Raw genomic sequence first — 20,884 nt, 5'->3', positions numbered from 1 at the left:
TCACCAGTGCACAACAAATCCCTGTCAGAGAGTCCTCCCTACAGCTGTCCTTGTCTGGCACAGCAACCGGAATTGTCCATTAGCATTTGGTGAAAATGCAGCCACAATGTCACCAAGCATGCACTGCTAGCCTGAGGTGGGAAGGAGGAGGGCAAACAAGAGCACATCTCTTTTCAGAGTTAAGTCCTCACGTGGACTAGAAAGCTGTTTTGTAGGTTCATTTGAGGGGCTAGGCAAGCCAGCCTCACAATTTCCTTTCAACAGCCATAAAGCTAGAGCCAAGACTATAGAATCATACTTTTAACTTGCTTACTTTAATATTTACATATAGGATTAATTTGTATGAGTCTTAGAGAATTTAAATATAATTACATCTTTTGTTAAAAATTTTGACTTTCCATTTAAAAATAATTCATGTACCATTTAAGAGCACTTAACACACTTAACGTTATCTAAAACCAAATATAAAAGCAGCTATCCTCGTAGGACTGGGAGTGAAATGTTCAATCAGGATCTCTGTGGCATGAAACAAGAAAGGATGTGTAGAGGGAACAGGACCTGACTTTTATGGAGATGTTAGGTAAGTTGTAATCTTTAAAATGATTATTAAAAAAATCTCTTCATACATCCAAAACCTGGGATGCCTTCAATCTCAGAATCTATAACTCAGGACCCTGAGAAGAGGGTCCTCTCACAGGTCACAGTGTGATTTCTTTTGTGGCTATATACACCGTAAGTAAGCAATTCTTAGATGCTGCAGAAACGACACTAACACCAAATAACCACAAGACACAAGTCAGCATGAACAAACAATCACACCTCTCTGGACCAGTCCTGTGACTGTCATCTGCATAATCTGTGGTCTGCACTTGGAACAGCTTGCACGCAGGAGCAGCCACAGCATAGAATATGCCTTGGCTTGTGTTTATCTACATTACTATCTCTCTAAATACCTTATGTGAAAAATTCCATTTTGAAGTAAAAGTAAAATATTGGAAAAGCAAAACTTTCTAAGTTGACTCCCTTGGACTCCTTGCCTTCACTTCTCACCACTGAGTGGTCAAAGCTCCTCAAGGATGTGCCTCCCACTTTCAGTGCCACACATCCCTGCCACTTGATGACTGCACAGCACCATCCCAGGCCTGCAGCATAAGGTGCAAAGGGGAAAACCATCTAGGCAGACAACTGTTTGTGATCATGACCTCTGTTCAAGTATATCCAATGTCTCAAAGTTCTTTCATTAAAGATGAAAGAACACCTAGAATTACATCTGAGAGCACTGGTATCCTGTCTCCCCTGGACTCCTGATGAACAACAACAGTGACAAGCAAAGAGTGTTCACACTTGGGTAAAATACCTGGTGCTGAATCCATTTTCCTTCAAGGTTCCACAGGGCACTGCTACACTCTGTCTGGGAAACTCTCGTCTAATGATGGCAGGCAGGCTCCAGCACTGAGAGCACTCGGCACCTGGGACTGGAGAAAAGCCCAGCAATATCTGTTTCTGAAGCATGGCTGTGTCTAGCACTGATGGCCCCACATCAGGCATGATGTCCCAGCAAGGCAGGGAGCTGGATTTCACAGCAGGATGCTCTCCCCCTGGGCAAATGCTAAAAGTAGCACTGTCTGGAACAGGAAAATGCTGGAAAGACAACACAGAGGGAGCATGTTCACTAGAGTAGCACAAAGAAGCACCTCTTCTAAGAAACCAGAACCATGTGTTCTCACAAAGTGGCCAAGATGGGGACACGGGCATGCCAGTGATCCTGTCTCCACCCAGAGGCCCTAATGTGACAGGGACAGCCATGCAAGCAAAGGGCTGCGTCTCAGGCATAAAAAATCATGGTGGCATCAGGCTGACTTAAAAGCCAGTGCCAAGTTCTCACTGTCCCGATGGCCTGGGGAGAGAGATGCCATGTACCTGAGAGGAAGTTGTATTGGATAGGGGGAATCTGGAGAAACACATCTAAGTAAGATTCAGGATAAGAAGCTGGGGACTCAGAAGACAAAACCGTAAGGCTCACTTAGAGGAGGAAAATGCTGACCCCAGGCTTCAAATGGACTTTTATGGTTTCTGATGTTAGAGCCTCTCCATTGAAAAATTTATTACACTTATTGGTTTATTTAGTGTATTTGTATGTACACACATGCACACATGGAAGTCAGAGAACAACTTGCTGGGGCTGGCTCTACTCTGCTGCATGGGTTCTCCAGAACAAACTCAGGCTGATGGGCTTAGGAGCAGACATGCTTAGCCACTGAGCCATCTCTGCAACTCAAGCCTCTGATTTTCAGACTTAAAAAAAAATCTCCTACTGTCCCATAGCCTCCCAGAATGTCTAGGGACTATCATATATGGAAAAAAAAAATCCTAGCTGGCTGAGGTAGGGTCAGAGTTGAAAATGGCCCACTGCTTGGCTGCAGGGAGGCATGAAGCCTCCGCTTTCTAGGAAGATGTGCCAAATCAGTGAAGTCCGAGGAAATTCCGTTGTTCAGATGTTTTGTAATTACACAATGCAGTCTAAGTTAAAAGAAACACATTCACCCTATTTGATCATTTGAAAATAACCCTTAGGAGCCAAAAGGAACAATACTGAGTACAGACTACAGTAAAACAGCGATAATCATCTTCTAGATAGTTCTGACAGCAAGAAAGAGCGATAGCACATTGCTTTGAAAAATAATTCTTTCCCTTCCTAAAATATGAATGTTCTTATTAATTGTACAAAGAGCCAGTTAAACGTCCTGAGTATCATTGGATTTGTTTTCTGCACATGTCACCATGATGAGATGTAGCCCATGAGTCCTGCCACGCACACGCCGCACGGCTATGGCTCAAGTCAGGTCAGTCCACACTCACTAGCAAGATTCAGACTGCACAGCTATTGCTCTAAGAGACACTGTTGGAGAGAGCTTGTTCAGCACACTCCAGGGCTGTGGCAGTCAGTGTTTCTGTCACTTGTCTCTGTGGCAACTTCAACTTGCCATCTATGGTTTTAAATTCAGCACAAATAGGATTTCTATATTCAGTATTAGCATGTTAGCAGTTTCTTTGCCCTAGGCTAAAAAAAAGTTGAGCCTGTTTACAGTGAATTGAGAGAAACAGTGAAAACCATGTTATGGATTACTTACCTCCTTTCCTGAACAGGGGCTGGAGACAGACAAGTGTGGCTTATAAAATATCTGATATGGAGTGTTATTGATTACTGTAGTCTTATCTTCAATCTGAATAACTTGTATACCATGCTGCACCATGGAGGAGATGCAGAACTGACATAGCTGTGGAAAGACAATGGTTTTTACACCACAAAGATAAACATGAAGAATTCTTGGCGATTTTTTGTTTGTTTTGTGACAGAATCTTTAGTATTGCCCTAGCTGGCCCCAATTTCTGGATTTCTGTGCCTTTACATCTCTCAAGTGCTGGGATTACAGGTGTATGGCATTACATCTGGCCTCAACTATTTTTAAATGTATTTATTTTATTTTAAGTGCATTAGTGTTTTGTCTGCATGTGTGTCTAAGGGTGTCAGGTCCCCTGGAATTGGAGTTACAGACAGTTGGGAGCTGCTATGTGGGTGCTCGGAATTGAACCCAGGTCTGTTGGAAGAATAGCTATCTCTCTAGCTCCATGGCATCAACAACTCTTTTTGTTTTTTTGTTTTGTTTTGTTTTGTTTTTTGTTTTTTCAAGACAGGGTTTCTCTGTGTGGCCCTGGCTGTCCTGGAACTCACTCTATAGTCCAGGTGGCCTTGAACTCAGAAATCCGCCTGCCTCTACCTCCCAAGTGCTGGGATTAAAGGCATGCACCACCAATGCCCGTCTTCATCAACAACTCTTAAAGGGTTGTTTTAATGTATACTTGCCTGAGACAGTACCAGTTTTGAATTTGGGGGGGGGGGATATTTTTAATAGCACTTCTTTCTGGTCTCAGAAATGTGTTGGCCAATCAAGGGGCCAATATTTACAACAGGGCCCTTTAGCAAAGCAATTACTGATGCTGCCATCAGTAGTGATGGAGCAATGACTTGTTTCAGATTATTTCACAGTTATTTCCAATAGTATTTACAAATTATTTATATGTAAACAAACACCACAGGTATTATTCAACAGGCTCCTACCTAGCATTCCTCTTCCTCAGCTCATTCTAGCAGAACCCACAGAATACCTAGCTTACATCAAGGAGAATTTGGAGAACTTTTATACAAAAGATGGCAATGAAGAAAAAAATATTGACCCTCATATAACTTTATACTGTACTTCTGATATGTTTGAAGTATTAAATACATATTAATACATATTATACTTCCAAGTCCTCATACCACTTACAAGAGGTAGTCAATATTTTTTCCATAGTACAGACGAGGAAAGCAGCTTGGCCAAGACACAAGAAAAGATGGAACCCATGTGGTCCAGCTGTATGGTTCTGCTCTTTACTGTGATGTGTGTCACTTTACTGTCTTGCAGCATTTCTGGAGAATGGCTAGAGCTGTTACTTGCCTGATGGTATCCCTGTAGTAGGCAGTACTCTTGGAACAGCATTCTCCAGGGAGGTTGGGAAATGTGTGCAGTATCTATGTCTGGAGTCCCAAGGTCACAACCACTTTTCTAATAATAATAAGGTGCTATTTATCTTTGTATTTTAACTTCTTTATAAGTATACACTAGTATTTCCTAGAGACAGTACAATATATGATGCCATATTTTTAAAAAGTTTTAGTTTATTTTTTAATATGATAAAAATTGATGGAGCCCAATATATTTGAGAATATAAAGGAGTCCTGACCCTAAAGTGTTTAAGATTTTTTTTCTATAGTTTGTCCGTCCATCCTTCCTTCCTTCCTTCTCTCCTTTCTTCCTTCTCTCCTTCCTTCCTTCCTTCTCTCCTTCCTTCCTTCCTTCCTTCTCTCCTTCCTTCCTTCCTTCTCTCCTTCCTTCCTTCCTTCCTTCTCTCCTTCCTTCCTTCCCTCCTTCCTTCCTTCCTTCCTTCCTTCTCTCCTTCCTTCCTTCTCTTCCTTCCTTCCTTCTCTCCTTCCTTCCTTCTTTCTCTCCTTCCTTCCTTCCTTCTCTCCTTCCTTCCTTCCTTCCTTCCTTCCTTCCTTCTCTCCTTCCTTCCTTCCTTCTCTCCTTCCTTCCTTCCTTCCTTCTCTCCTTCCTTCCTTCCTTCCTTCTTTCCCTCCTTCCTTCCTTTCTTCCCTCCTTCCTTCCTTTCTTCCCTCCTTCCTTCCTTCCTTCCCTCCCTCCTTCCTTCCTTCTCTCCTTCCTTCCTTCCTTCTCTTCCTTCCTTCTCTCCTTCCTTCCTTCCTTCCCTTCCTTCCTTCCTTCCTTCTCTCCTTCCTTCCTTCTCTTCCTTCCTTCTCTCCTCCTTCCTTCTTTCTCTCCTTCCTTCCTTCTCTCCTTCCTTCCTTCCTTCCTTCCTTCCTTCCTTCCTTCTCTCCTTCCTTCCTTCCTTCCTTCCTTCCTTCCTTCCTTCTCTCCTTCCTTCCTTCCCTCCTTCCTTCCTTCTCTCCTTCCTTCCTTCTCTCCTTCCTTCCTTCTTTCTCTCCTTCCTTCCTTCCTTCTCTCCTTCCTTCCTTCCTTCTCTCCTTCCTTCCTTTCTTCCCTCCTTCCTTCTCTCCTTCCTTCCTTCTCTCCTTCCTTCCTTCTTTCTCTCCTTCCTTCCTTCCTTCTCTCCTTCCTTCCTTCCTTCCTTCTCTCCTTCCTTCCTTTCTTCCCTCCTTCCTTCTCTCCTTCCTTCCTTCTCTCCTTCCTTCCTTCTTTCTCTCCTTCCTTCCTTTCTTCCCTCCTTCCTTCCTTCCTTCCTTCCCTCCTTCCTTCCTTCCTTCTCTCCTTCCTTCTCTCCTTCCTTCCTTCCTTCCTTCCTTCATTCCTTCCTTCCCTCCTTCCTTCCTTCCTTCCTTCCTTCCTTCTCTCCTTCCTTCCTTCCTTCCTTCCTTCCTTCCTTCCTTCCTTCCTTCCTTCCTTCCTCTCCCCCTCCCTCCTTCTCTCCCTTTCTTCTATTCACACACAAACATGTATTCAGTACATGCTGTGACCACTTTTAAGATGCTAAATGTGCTGGGTATTTGATGGTAGTTTTCTACTTACAACTCTTCAGTTTCAGGTGATTGAATGGCTCTTACCCATGTACAGATACTTTAGTGCTTTGGTCAGCAGCAGCAACATACGTTGCTCAGTCAACTTTGAGGAATGTAATACCAGTCTTGAATATTGGCAAAGGCGAACTTCTTGTTTCAAGAAAATTTAGTTTTTTAAAAAAGTGACTCAAGTGTTCCTATATTTTTTCCAAATGGCTCTTTTAAAGATGCTCAACAAAAAGGTAACTTCTCCCCAAAGAGAAAAGCCGTTGTGAATGCTCCTGTGCTGAAGAGCTGCTCCTTCTGTTCTCCCACAGGACGGCTGACATGCTGACGCTAAGGCCCAGCACGAGTCTCCCTGTTGTAGCTGCAGTACCACAGACTGATGTGGGTCTAGGAGATACACTTCTGCATTAGTCAGCTAATTGGCTTGTACCTGTTGTAGCTGCAGTACCACAGACTGATGTGGGTCTAGGAGATACACTTCTGCATTAGTCAGCTAATTGGCTTGTACCTGTTGTAGCTGCAGTACCACAGACTGATGTGGGTCTAGGAGATACACTTCTGCATTAGTCAGCTAATTGGCTTGTACCTGTTGTAGCTGCAGTACCACAGACTGATGTGAGTCTAGGAGATACACTTCTGCATTAGTCAGCTAATTGGCTTGTACCTGTTGTAGCTGCAGTACCACAGACTGATGTGGGTCTAGGAGATACACTTCTGCATTAGTCAGCTAATTGGCTTGTCCCTGTTGTAGCTGCAGTACCACAGACTGATGTGGGTCTAGGAGATACACTTCTGCATTAGTCAGCTAATTGGCTTGTACCTGTTGTAGCTGCAGTACCACAGACTGATGTGGGTCTAGGAGATACACTTCTGCATTAGTCAGCTAATTGGCTTGTACCTGTTGTAGCTGCAGTACCACAGACTGATGTGGGTCTAGGAGATACACTTCTGCATTAGTCAGCTAATTGGCTTGTCCCTGTTGTAGCTGCAGTACCACAGACTGATGTGAGTCTAGGAGATACACTTCTGCATTAGTCAGCTAATTGGCTTGTATAGGTTTTAGGTTTATGCTGAAAAGCCCATGCTGTTTGTATTTTACCAAACATGTTCTTGATAGCCACAGCTCTAAAAGCACGGCACAGGCTCACCCTGCTAACTGTAACTCTTCCAGGATCCCCTCTTTGGATGAATGCATCTTTCGACCCTCATTTGAGAAGCTTCTATTTGCAGTAGATGTTGGTTAACACAGAGACCCATAACTGATCAAGACTGTATAATGCTTAGCCCTGCAGGGAAGGTATGTATTACATCACTTCCCAGTGCTGGGAGGGGTGGTTAGCGTGTACTGCCAGAGGCAGCAGATGAAACAAAGACACTGTCCTGCAGACTCTGCAGGGCAGCTGCACTCACACAAGAATTCACAGCAGCTGCAACAGCACACAAAACATCTATGCACGTCCAGGCAGCCCAGAGGCCTGTACGGAAATGGAAGTTGGATGTGGAATCCTATCTCTACCAGTAGAACTATTGGCAGCAAGTTTTAGCTGCTGGGAGAGACAGAGAGACAGTGTTCTCTAAGAGTGGAGCCCCTGAACCTCACTATAAGCTATCCTGGATCCAGTGGAAGACCACATATCAAATACTATTTTGACAGCAAAAATTGGTCTTGATTTTTTTTTAAAGGGCACAAAGTTGGGTGGGCACAGAAGGTGGGGGTGAATATGATCAAAACACATTTTCTAAACCTCCCAATCATGTGCTGAGGAATATGATTACTTCTTGTAACATTAATTCCATAAGAAAATTGAATTAGTCCTATCACTTTGATCAGGATACCCTTTCCAGCAAGATAACCATTCCGGTAGAGTCACAGTGTTTGATACCCTACTTCCTTTTCTAAAGGAGGAGGCCAAAGACAGTTTGTGAATATTTGGGAATAAGTCCACTTCCCATACTATAAATCAAATGACTGGTGATGGCTCTGAAATGGAGCCATTACTGGATAAATTATGTAACCCGGGTTTTACTACTTGTAAAGAGGAAAAAAATTGCACTGTCAAACAGAAGTCTAGGAAGTTAAGAAAACAAGTATTTCACTGTTATAAATTATTTAGAATGAGTAATACCAGAAAGGCACTTAGAAGGGGAGGGAGACATGCTTGGACCACTCTAAGAGCACAGCATACAATCTGCTCTGCACCACATCCACACAGACCTTACCTTCTGATGTCCTGGGAAAGCACCGAGTCTGATTTCAGCATCAACAAATGCTTCTTCATCCAGTGTCACTACCTCCCCATTACCGCCATCTTTCCACTTTGGAGATGTTAGATTATGGACCAGTTTAATTGCTAATGACTTGTGCACAGTGTTTGTATTTGCCCAGTAAATTCCAATTTGAAAAGCTTCCTGGAAAAACAATGCCTCAATTGTATTGTTCTTAACCCTTCCATATCCCCAGCATTAAAATATATATATAATAGATCTATTAAAGCAACCAAATTGTCCCCTGTATTTTTATTTTGGTTTTAAATATCCTTTTGATTCACAATGATATTCAAGTTCAGGGAAGAGAGACAAATCAAACTCAAGCTGTGACTATCCCATCAATTCCAAAGACTTAAAACCCGAAAGGCTTCATCTCATCTGACATCAGAATAAGACGCAACATTATGCCTATATAGGCTAACATTCCAATTCTATAAGGTAACTGCATCCGATTACTTCAAGAAATAGGAAAACTACAATTGAATAAAGATGTTTATAAACTGGAACTTCTGAAATTGTTATTTTTTGAAGGAAATATTTTTTGAAGATTTTCTTATAAATTTATATTGCTTCTTGAAATGGGTTAGCTTTATAAAGTCTCTGGTGGCAGACTATGAAGTCTTTCTGTGAATTTTTAGTTTGTAGTTAGACTTTTCCACCCATGACACTAATGATTCTATGGTGTTATAATTAACAAGTGATATTCACAATTATGTACATCCAAGTAGTTACAAAGGCAAAGGCTGGATGGTGATTAGTGTTTAATACAGCGCCCATGCTCGCCAAATGCCTGTCCACAATGGGAATGTAAGGAGTATGTGTCATCAGATGCAGTGATGATTTAGCCAGAAGTAGTACTGCTGATGAGAAAAAACACATCTGAAAAATGTTTAAATATCAAAGAACATTCCATCCCTTTATGTATGCACCTACCAGGCCAGTTTTCCATAAGGAATTCATCCTGTTAAGATGTAAGTGTAACCTCAGAATACAATCTAGTTATTGAGAGAAAAGAATAAGCTAGTTTTAAGTTATATTACCTGAAAATTAGGAGGAATAATAATTTTGCCAGCAGGAACCTGTAGAACAATCTTCTCTCCTTCAAACAGCCAGAGGTCCCACTTGGATTGATTGATAAGCAGGGCCCAGGGTAGCAGTTCTATCAACAGGGTTCTGACATATGGTTTCCAGATTGACAGTTTGACTCGCATTGGGCTATCCCACTGACTCAGCTGCTCACTCCTGTTCCAAAGAACACATCCAAGTGACTCCCTTAAATATGATGAGTTCAGGATTTATGAAGTATGTTTGAGCATTGCAGACACACAATGCTCCCACAGGATGCCACTGTGCAAGGTACCACCACACACCAAGCTCACCCAGTACTGCACTTGCAAGCAGGAGAAAGAAGCTTTTCATGTAATGATGCTTTGCTCTATAAACGAAATGCTAACAACACTAGATGCCATCAAGAATCTGATGCATCCAAAGGCTCTGCTCCATGGCATTTACTCTATCTAGCATAATGGTAAACCAAACTATCAACTTGACTAGACTGAGAACTGCATATGAGATTCCTAGCAAAACACACCTCTGGGTACACTGACACTGATGAAGATGTTTCAAGAGAGGATTAACTCTGAATGTGAACAGCACCATACAATAGGTTGGGCTGAGAGAGAATACAAATAGGTCAGAGAAAGCTAAGAGCGAAGACATTCTCCTGCACTCAGGCTGCTCTGACAGGAGCTGCTCTGCTGTGAAGCCTTCCCTCCCACAATGGACTGAAGGCTCAGAAACTGTGAGACAAAGTGAGTCTTTCTCCTGCAAGGTATGGTACTCGGGTATTTTGTCAGCAACAAAACGTCTCAATAACAAGCTAGTATTTTGTGGATGGTGTTTTTCTTAATGTTTAGAAGTACATGTAGAAGATTAATGAAGACTGTCACCTGTCGGAATCCTTCTGACTGTAAGGCCAAGTGGGCTCATGGGGCTTTTCTGACCCATAGAACTCCTCCAACATCTCATTCACGGTGCCTCCAGGTTGGATCCTAGTGGTTATTTGCTTAATGAGGGCTGTTGATATGGGAACAGCACAATCTGAAGGATCATATTCTTCTCTAGGAAATGAAAAAACATTAACAGAATTTTTTTAAAGTGATCTATAATTTACCAAAAAAAAAAATCCAACTAGAAATGTAGTTAGATTGACACTGTTCTGTGGCTTCCTTTTTCCCTCTTTCCCTCCTCCCTCTGTCCCTTTCTCCCTCCCTTTTTCCTTCCTTCCTTCCCTCCCTCCCTCCCCTCCCCACCCTCTCTTTTTTGTGAGTTGGAGATTTATGACATAGTTTTTTAGATGATCTGTGCCCTGGCTCTTCCTCCCACCTACCCATGCTTGGGTGAGAGCTCTAGCCATCTCTTCTCTACAGGACGGTGTCAATAAAATCTAAATTAAATTATATTTTTATGATTCCACTTGGTTATTTATAAGCTTAATGAAAAAGGCCAAATTCTCTGTAAACTCATGGATAAGAATGGAAGGTTTTACATGACATTTTTCTCAGGTTAGAACGTAAGTAAGCCTGCACCCATGTACCCTGAATAGCTTAAGGCTATTTTTTACTTCTTTGGAAAATCTAGTTTGCTCATACCGTGCTTGAAATGTCAGGTGATGTGCAAGGTCAGGTTCGACATTCTGCAGTGGATTTTCCTGCCCTCTTCCTGGAATAATCTGTGTTTCACTTAAACCCAGACTTCTTTTTTCCAAATGTATAATAATGGGGTCTGGAAGATGACTTCTCATGATAAAAAGAGGGCTGAACACAATCTATAAAAACAAAAGAACAGAACAACTTTCATATTTGCTTTGTTGCAGTATTCCAGCTGTTTGATGCTGAAACACACGTGTAATAAATCTCCTGCCTGGGTCACTGTGACCTTATTTACTTGAGAATAGGAAAGGTCAGTGTCGTACACCATGTTTCAGGATTAGGAAAGCACTCACCATTCGCTGCTGGACTTGAGAGTTAGGTTCCAAAGTCAAAACTGTGCACCAAACATAAATAATGGAACTGTTTGAAGTAGGCACCTGCACACAAGACAGGAAAGGCCCTGTGAGATCCTAAACAGCCTGATAATTAAGCAAAACAGAGTATCAGTTTAGCCGATGACAGAAATTTATGCTACAGGAAAAAGCACTAGGAAAATCAAGGAAGCAAAACCAGACTTAAAATGAAAAGGGACTCCTTCCTGCAAAAGTGAAGGAGCCTACACACGGACAGGGACAGGACATGGTGGGAGAATGAAGAGATCCAGTTCTTAAATGGATGAAAATGAAGGTGGTGAAGATTCAGACAGAGATAAAAAACATCACATCATCACAAAGATCCTCAAGTGGTGGGGAGGTCAGGACTCCAGTCCCACCTCTGGGAAGCCTGGAGATGGGAGCCACTGCCTGAAGCATTGACCAGTCTTTCTTTGCTTTTCTTAGGTTTCATTTTCTGCACATACCAATGTTAATTATATTACAAAGTATGGGCTACATAAAGTAAATGCACACTGAGAACATTTGTGTTTTTAAAGTCACTCTGTTCCAGATATCAGGAGCTCTCATACCTGGATGACAGTGCTGTACTCAGAGGCTTTGGGTTCCAGGCACACATCTCTTGACCAGTCCTCGTCTCCTTTAGCCTTCACACACAGCTCTGTCAGTTCGCTGTTTTCTAATATGTATGAAGGCAACTTCTGTTTGGCTGTGAGGCAATCAAAGTGTTCTCGAACTACAGCTTGTCCGTCTTGACCAATGTAATGCTGAACAACTTTCAGTTCTATGCTCTGAGACAAATAACTGCAGATGATCTGTCTTCCACAGATAATAATCTAAAAGATAATATATAAATACACAAAAGGTTCATCAATTTGTATTACCAGAAATATGTATTCCTTCGGGAGATATGCTGATGTTCATTACAGATGAGGTCATCAGTTTAATAAGACAGGATAAGGAGTCTTTAAAGAAGAAATGAATTTTGTTCTGATCATATACAGTTGATGATGTTTAAAGAGGAGACACATAGGCTGGGAACCAGTGAACAGCTGAAAATGGTGAGGTGCCTGAGAGCTGACTGAGCTGGAGACTTGTGGTAGCACAGCAGTGCATTGCTCACCTGGCAGACAGGGTGGAGGCTCAAGCCTGCCAATTACCATAAGTATACTCAGTGAGAAGCAGGAGAAAAGGTTGGAGAAGGGACATAAAGAGGATCCTGTAGCAAGTACTGTGCTCACATCTTGAGAGGTGACTGGCTAGGAAATGGTGGTCAGTGCTGACACCTGATACAGAAGCTGCTATGCATGGGAAGTGAAAGCAGACACTCACTCTGTTATGTGAGAGCAGCCGACATCAATGTGCTCCCTGAGGCTGCTCTCCAAGAGCTTGTCTTATCTGCTAAGAGATCTTGGTGGAAACTAATACAAATGAGCTTTGATTGAAATACAGAATTATATTTTACTTTTCTACATTGTAGAACTATACAACTTTAAAAATAAACACATAGAAGTTTCCACTAATCCCATGGATTACCTAATTTTGCAACCAGCTAGAAATATAAGCCATACAAAGTAGTGAGAAATATTTTTTTGAGTTGATTGAAATTGGAACGATATTGCAAAATTTATTCTTATAGAGTTAATATTTTAGAAAGCAAATCCTTCTGTAATACGAATATTCACCACGACTAAGAAAAACAGAACTTCCTTTTTTGAAATAGTATTACAGATTGAACCCTGGGCTTTCAGGCAAGTACACTATCACTGAACCCCAGTCTCTAATGTAATACTTTTATAAGCTATATTGCTTATTTGTGATATCGTTCAGATTATAAAATAATATCAGTAATACATACATTGTTATTATGGGCCTAAGCATGTGACAACCAACTTTAATGTATCAAGTTGACTGGACATTGGACTATCCAGGCAAATGGTATTTATCTTGGACATTTCTAGATGACATTACCATGTGAACAGGCACACTGAGTAGAGCAGACTGTCCCTCCTTCAATGTAAGGGCATCATCCAGTCAATATGAATAGTGCTAAGTATGAGGGTATATATCTTTCTGACTGAACAGGGACACTGATCCTAGCCACCTCATTCAAATGGAAATGCTTGCTAGCTTTGGGCAGCTCTGCTGGTTCTGAGCATTCAGGGTCAGACTGGAACTGCACATGGACACTTGAACTTGCTGACTGCAGATCTTTGGACTTCCATTTCCATAAGTAATGAGAACTGATTTATAATCAATCAATCAACCAAACAACTAACCAACTAATTCTTTCAAATTATTTATTGACTCGGTTTTGACCGAGAACCCTAACTCAGTCGGTGCTGGCATGATTCTCATTAACAAGAAGAAAACACAGGTATGTAGATATTGAGTAGCTTGCCAAGACTGTCTCATAGTCTATATTAAAGATAGCCCCAATAAGCTTGTGTCCTGAAAACCTAATACCTACTCATCAATTTAGATTTTACAAGAAAGAGGAACATAGCCTGTCTTTTTCCCTTGCTGTTAAACACTTTGAATCAGTTTAAGTATCAAAGATACCCAGATACCTCCCTTGGCTCTCAGCTGTCCTGCAGGTGGTAAAAGGTGATTTCCTTCTCCTGTTGCCAAGGCCTAGGGTAAACATGGAGTTTTGTTTTTAATATGAGGATTTTATTCTGCAATGGTCAGGGAGATAATCCAGGATTTACAAAGTGCCCCTGCATCTGCCATGAAGTCTTGTGGGAGCACATGCAGAGGCTACATAGCCATCTTGAGACTAGGAAGTCAGATTTTTATTTATGAGCATGTGGTGTATCCATGTATCTGCTATGTATGAAGGTGGAGGCCATAGAGCATGTGGATCGACTGCAGCTGGACTGACAGGTGGTTGTGAGCCACTCAGCATGGGCACTGGGAATCAAACTCAGATTCTCTGGAAGCCCTTAACTCCTGAGTCATCTCTCCAGCCCCACGAATAACTATATTTGATGAATTATTATGTGTTCAGAACAAGCCCCTAGAATGAGACCCCCAAATATTAAATGGTTTGTCTGTAGTACCTTGCATTTTTGAGTATAAGGATTTGACATTTATTCTTAAACAATGATTTATTTTATTGCTGTGTATGTGAGAGCTGTGGAGTGTGTTTGGATCACATGTGTGCAGGTCCCTCTGGAGTCTCCAGGGCTTTGAATCCCTGCAACTGAAGTTGTTAAGGTTTTTAAGCACTGGGCCATCTCTACAACCCTGAGCATTCTCCTCAGCATCTGCGTCAGAATTACGTTTCAGTTCTTTGGGAGCACATCTGTAAAACAAGCTGCTCTCCACTGTCACACTTCCCCTAGATGTGCTAGCCATTATAATGTTTTAGAACTATGCTTTCACAAAAACAAACCATAAAATTCAACCATGAGTCCTGAATTAGTGGGTGAGTGTTTCTTTAACACATGCTCGGGATTACTAAGCACTTATGGTAGTACATCTTTTGATGCCATAGTAGCACCTAGTTTTAGATAAACATTCAAAAACTCCAAGGTATAATATAGCTGGCTTACCCTTAATATATCCAGGCCTGGCATGATGTACGTATGAAGCTTACTTCACAACCTCTGTATCCCAGGAGATCTAGGAGAGAATTTGGCTCTCTCACAGTAACCACAACATCTTTGTAACCATCTGGGACTCACTTCTTTTAAAGACAAAGATCCTCTGGGTGGGTTTTTATAGTTTCATTTAAAGTGAAAAGCTTGTTAAATAGGTTTTCAAATTTGATAAAAGGGAAAATCCTTTAAAATGTCCAGGGAGGAAGACAACTTGGATAAAGGGAAATCCAAAATGGCCACTCACTGGAAGGATGCTCTTTCAGGGAGCTGGTCTCAGCAAAGCTGTCTGCTTTTCTTCAAACTGGGCAACCTACAGTGCCTTTATTTTGCAAATCATGGTTAGAATTTCAAGATTAATTTATCAGTTGAAGACAGCTACTTAATTTTTTAAAAAATGTAGTGTTTCTCTTTAATACACATTTCCAGGTTTCACACTAATTTTTCTCTTTCCCCAAAGCCACAAAGATGCATACTGAAGATTTCTACATATGATTTTACTTAGCAGGTTTCAGAACTCTTATTAGATCAGTGCCAAGAAGAACAGTGATATAAAAGAGTAACTCCAGAGTGCCAGATGCACTGGAAAATGATATCTTAACTGTGATTAAAAGTGTATGTACAGAGATGTATGAATACATGCATTTGAGCTTCTAGACTGGCAGGACATTCTTCACTGAAGAGACAGGAAATACAGAAGCAAACGTGGGTGCATGAGTAGTTGCACAACACATAAGGATCCTGGGAAATGGTACATAGGCAGTTTCTATTCAATCAGAAGAAACGATGTAAGAAAGGCAGACCAAGTATCACTGTTAAAGATAGTTTTGGGCAACTCTCCACTGTCAGGAGCATATCAATGTGTCTAAAGCTCACTAGGGACCTGCATCCCATAAGACTCAGCAATTAGGCAGCTGGTGTTTATTGCAGACTCCTAAATCTAGGTTGGAGAGAAGGAAAGAGGCCAAGACAAGAATGAGGCAAAGCTCCTGGAAGCTCAGTTAATTTCTTTCTTCCTAACCTCATCAGCTGAAATCCTGTATTTTGAATGTTCCATACTACCACCAGATCTGAATACTAAATTATCATTGCTATAGAAATGAAATGAGATCTAATTGGAAAAAAAGTAAATATTGCTTATGTATATGAGTGGGAAGGACAGAGGAGAGAGAAAATTTTGATAAGATTTTAGAAACCTTTTTGTTTTGATATTTGGTGTACTCTTACAACCCTGGGGCTTAGGAGACTCTCCCTTTCCAAGCCGAAAGGCTTTCTTTTTTATTTATTTATTTAATATACTTTTAATTGAAATTTAATTACATCATTTCCCCTTCCCTTTAACTTCTCCCATGTCCTATCCCAACTCTCAAACTGGCAGCCTCTTTTTCTTTATTATGTGTATGTGTACATATGAATATACATACCCATATGCGAGTGTATTAACACAGCCTGCTGTGCGTGTTTTTGCTGTCTGTGCTTTCTGTAAGGGGCTGTATGCGGAGGTGGCTCGCAGAGTCCTCACAGTAAGCTGTGTGCTTGTTATGTATGTCTTACAGTTATGGGGAACAGTAAAAGCTTGGTGGAATGGTAAAAGATTTTGTGTCCAGCTTCAGAAATCAATTTCCTACTAGCTGGTAGAGATCAACCACAGAAAGGGTTACTAGGCACGAGGGATCAGGCCTCTTTTCTAAAGTATTCAAGCCAAAGCTGAGGGACCATTTCTAAGACATGCTAGGAAGTGGGAAGATGATGTATTTCTTGATGATCACGAGGGACAGAGTCAGAGGATGGGTATACACTTATCATACAAGAGTACAGCCACTGAGAACTCTTAGGGCAGACAGGAGCTCCAGTCTTAATCTTCATCCCACAGGTAGCTCCTCTCATATATGTTTCAGAAATACTCATTTGTTTCATGTTTATGTCTTTGTCTATTTGATAATGTTTGGAGGGTCTTGTCTTAATTCAAATTCTAAATATTTTCCAAAGACTTGATGAAGCATTATCTTTTCAGTGAGGCCTCTAAATTTCCTTCACACTTACTGCCAGTAGCACATAGGCCAAGGTTTACATGAATTTGCAACTTGAGAACAAAGACTGTGTCCCACTCTTGGTATGTGGAGTGCCGGGTTAATCAGGACACTGCTTCCCTGCTTCCTGTCTTCCTCTGTTCTAAGTTTTCTTCCCAATGCTGTTGTCCACAGTAATGAGAGTGACAAGTTCTGATCCCTGATTAAACTCAGTCCAGGATGGACGGTAGGGCCTACTCTCCCTCTTGCCAGGCGCCTGCCTTGCTGCTCCATGAGAGAGGTAACCCGCCCTGCCCTGCTGCTCCGTGAGAGGGGTACCCTGCTCCCAGGAGGAATGCTGCTCCTATCATATCCTCAGTTCACATGAGCTCTGCTTTGCTTGTTTCAATCCAGATGCAGACGTGTACGTGAAAACGCTTACAGCAAACCCAGCTATTGTGTGTGGTGAAGCCGTCTTCAGGTTTTAATACTTCCTTTTTTTCCCTTTCTACTTTTGTCATATGCTGCACGCTTGAAAAACATCTTTTAGAAACCACATTTTCACATCTTAAGAACACAGAAAAAAAGTGTCAGATACTTTTTCCCTTTGCAGTCTTAGAACTTCAAAAACAGCCAAAAGGAAGTTTTATAAAATACGTAAAAATATGTGCTGAGAGCTGAGGTTTTGTATGCCAAGAGTTAGACTAGTGAAGTTTTACTGCAGCTAATATTAACTCTTAGGAAAAGCAGAGCTTGTTGGAAGGCAGGCTCAGCCTGTCACAGGAGACTATCCCAATGCTCTCACACACATTATTCTTGTGTGCACGTGCATGAGAAGCAACTCGTGTATCCACTGGTGGATTATCCAGTCTCTCCTTCTCTTTGCTTCTTTTCCTTCTCAGGAAAGGCCTTCAGCTATTTCGCAGCTCATTAGCACCTCTACAAGAAGGCAGGTGGTGACAGGGAGAAAAGGTGGAGCTAAATCAGTAAACTTTACTGCTCGTTAGCAACTCTTGTAAAGATGAGGGACAAAAGGTCTGAAGCCACCATCTTCATCAGCACATCAGCACTAGTATCCATGGGCATGGTGTCAGAGGAAGATATATATAACCACTGGTACATGTTCCCTATTACTTACTCACACTCAAGAGTCATGCCCATTACACACATATTCAGGAGATGTCTGGGTCATGAGACAAGAAGACTCACCTGTTTTTGCACTCCGCTGAGTGACCGAACTTTGATGATGAGTGAAGCAATTCGACCCTTGTACTGAATTGTTCTAATAAATGTACCGGCATGATCCACACTGAAGGGTTCTGACCAACGCCAGTTGCCCCAGCCTTCAATACAGATGTGTAACAGCTGGAAAGAAAAACAATGGTCGTCATAAAGCCAAACATGCCAACAAAAGTCTAGTCCTCAAATGAAAGCCGTGTTGCTGGAAGACCTCTCTCTACTTGTAATCTCTAGCATGTGTGTTCTTTCTAACCTGCATTACTCATCGGCTTCCAGCTTACTTCACCAGGCTAAGAAGAGCAAATATGCCACAGAGTTAATGTTGTTTTCCAGATCACAGTTTGAAATAATGCTTCTATCAAATGGCAAAAGGTCTGTTGAACATTTGAGGAGGAAAAAAGCCATTCCACTCATTTGGAGGACAAGAAGTTTAAATGTGAGATCAAAGAACACTGGTCTTGGCTGATAGCACATTCAGCTAACTTCTGCTTGTAGCACTATTTTTGACTCTAAATTACCAGTCCTTGATTTTTTTCTTTTTGATAAAACATAAAACAGAAGACGAAATTCATTTAATATATCTTTTATGAGATTACACTATTAAATCAGAAATACCTTCAACATTTTGACATGAGATAAATGCCTTTGTCCTTTCATTTTTTGCACTATGTGCTTACTGTAACTTTCACCAACTGAATCTCTGGGTACACAGTCTCCATTTACTTATATAGTATTGAGACTGTTGGCAATAATTTCCTTTCATGAGTCATTCAAGTATTTACTATTTTAGCTAGTAATTACCAACTTAGCCTATAAAAATCAGTTTAACTATAGGCATATTAAACACATGGGAATGAATACTTCTTTATAAAATATATAAACAGTATTTGATATGCTTAGGAAGTATATGGAAACTGATATTGTTTAAGTGTTTATATGATACAGGATACAAGGCTTCTCATTCCATGATTTAGTAAATCTCACTAAAGGTGAAGAAACACTCCCAACTATAGACTGAATGACACTGAAAACATCCACTGAGTCACACATCTATAAAGATGCACTAAAGGCAGACACAGTATTATCCTCAAAATCAAAGTTTTCGTGGAGGCACATTTTTTTCTTTCAATTTCAGCCTTAGTCTTCACAGATGTGCTTTGGTGGGTGACTATGGTAGCACTATCACTGAGGGTGCCTTTACAAGTCTTCCATAACATCCCCTGGCTTCCTCCTGTTTGTATTATGGCCTTCCTTCAGTTCCTCCTTTGCACCATGGCTGACGAGTCCCAGAAATAAAAAGGCCACCAATGAGAGGACTTCTAAAAGAGAAGACCAACAGCAAAAATATAGGGCAGCAAGTACCCTCAATAAAAATAGGGTATCACCTACATACACTCCACAATATGAAAGTGTCATAGTATCTTTGATGTGTAAGTATTAGCTACAAGGGAGAAAAAGAGAGAGAAAAGCAATGGCAGTGTTTGGAAACATTTTTCTTCTTCTTCTTTTTTAAATAGCAGCAACTGGGAATAAAGTTCAGATCCACACAAAGCTGAAGGAAATAAAGTTGTTTTCTTTGGAGGCAGTAGTAGCTGGGAATGACAAAAAGCAAAAAACAAAACAAAACCCAAGGAGGAAAGTTACTTAAGGTCAATGCAGCTGGATTTCCTGAGCATGCCATAGACTCAAGAGAAGGCTTTGAATATATACAATGTGACTTTAATTGAGGATATGCACATTTGCATATGAGATCAGTTTAATTATAGCTGATCTTTCCTGTGGATTGACTTGGTACCACCAAGGAAGATGCTGTTAGGTTTTCCTTGGCAGTTATTTGTTTTCAAAATGTTGGCAAAGATATTTTCTTTGAATTATTAAAATCCAGATTCATTTGGATTCAGTTCACACAGAAAAGTCAAGCAGGAAAAAACATAACCCTTCTCCCCAAATGCACCAACTAAGGACTTGCAGTGTTCTGGGTCTACCCTTAAGAAATATCTATCACTGGGAATTACATGCATATAATCTTCTAGGAAAGCAATTGCATTCAAGGAGAAAAGTCTATGAGATCTCAGAAGGCCCAGGAGCATACCAGTCGTATGCCTGTGGTAGAGTTACTATGCCTGGGAACCTCTGGCACTAGTTGGCCATAGATGGCAATGATCAGACAGCCCCACAGGCCATGGTGGGAAGCATCTTCCTCTTGTATACAGTGGCTAAACTTTCCTCTTGAGAAATCAAATTCCCATCTTGATTTTAATTTCTAGACATGAATATAAAATCTGACACAAAAATAATGAAGTTCATGTTAGGCTACCTAATTTCAATGAGATATTTTCTGTCATCCAACTAGGTCATCTCTATTATGTGGGCTCCACAAGGAAGGCAGTGCTGAGACACTCTGAAAGAGATGAGGTGTGCTCTTTTGAGCCACCAGGAGTGGACTATCTTGTAGGGAGATACTCAAGAGTAGATGGACCACGGCAGCAGTGGGGAAGAGCAGGGTGCTCTGGCAGTCTAGACAAGGGAGGGCCTGTTTCAGACTCCTGTGATTAGGAGAGCTTCAAGAGCAGCTGGGGCTCAGTTTGGGTAAAACTTCTATTGGTAAAAATCATAGTTTATTCCATGACAAAGGGACTTG

General features: G+C 41.3%; 1 protein-coding gene across 5 annotated transcripts in view; it reads right to left on the bottom strand.

The window, feature by feature from the left end:
- Positions 1-20,884, bottom strand: part of Vps13b (vacuolar protein sorting 13 homolog B) — a 567,993-nt gene that overhangs the window by 35,734 nt on the left and 511,375 nt on the right. For 4 of the 5 annotated variants that reach the window (XM_034516325.2, XM_076911256.1, XM_076911258.1 and 1 more), the window contains 9 exons: positions 18,214-18,369; positions 11,966-12,229; positions 11,355-11,438; positions 11,002-11,177; positions 10,300-10,470; positions 9,391-9,592; positions 8,303-8,491; positions 3,132-3,278; positions 1,358-1,641 (listed from right to left, as the gene is read on the bottom strand). In XM_034516325.2, coding sequence (XP_034372216.1) covers positions 1,358-1,641; positions 3,132-3,278; positions 8,303-8,491; positions 9,391-9,592; positions 10,300-10,470; positions 11,002-11,177; positions 11,355-11,438; positions 11,966-12,229; positions 18,214-18,369 — 1,673 coding nt within the window. Of the gene's footprint in view, positions 1-1,357; positions 1,642-3,131; positions 3,279-8,302; positions 8,492-9,176; positions 9,312-9,390; positions 9,593-10,299; positions 10,471-11,001; positions 11,178-11,354; positions 11,439-11,965; positions 12,230-18,213; positions 18,370-20,884 lie in introns of those variants that run through there. The other variant, XM_076911259.1, reaches the window with a different exon arrangement.

This window comes from Arvicanthis niloticus, chromosome 13 (assembly GCF_011762505.2).
Source record: "Arvicanthis niloticus isolate mArvNil1 chromosome 13, mArvNil1.pat.X, whole genome shotgun sequence".
Taxonomy (NCBI): domain Eukaryota; kingdom Metazoa; phylum Chordata; class Mammalia; order Rodentia; family Muridae; genus Arvicanthis; species Arvicanthis niloticus.
Note: the sequence above shows the minus strand (reverse complement) of the source record. Positions and strands in the feature narration are given on the sequence as shown.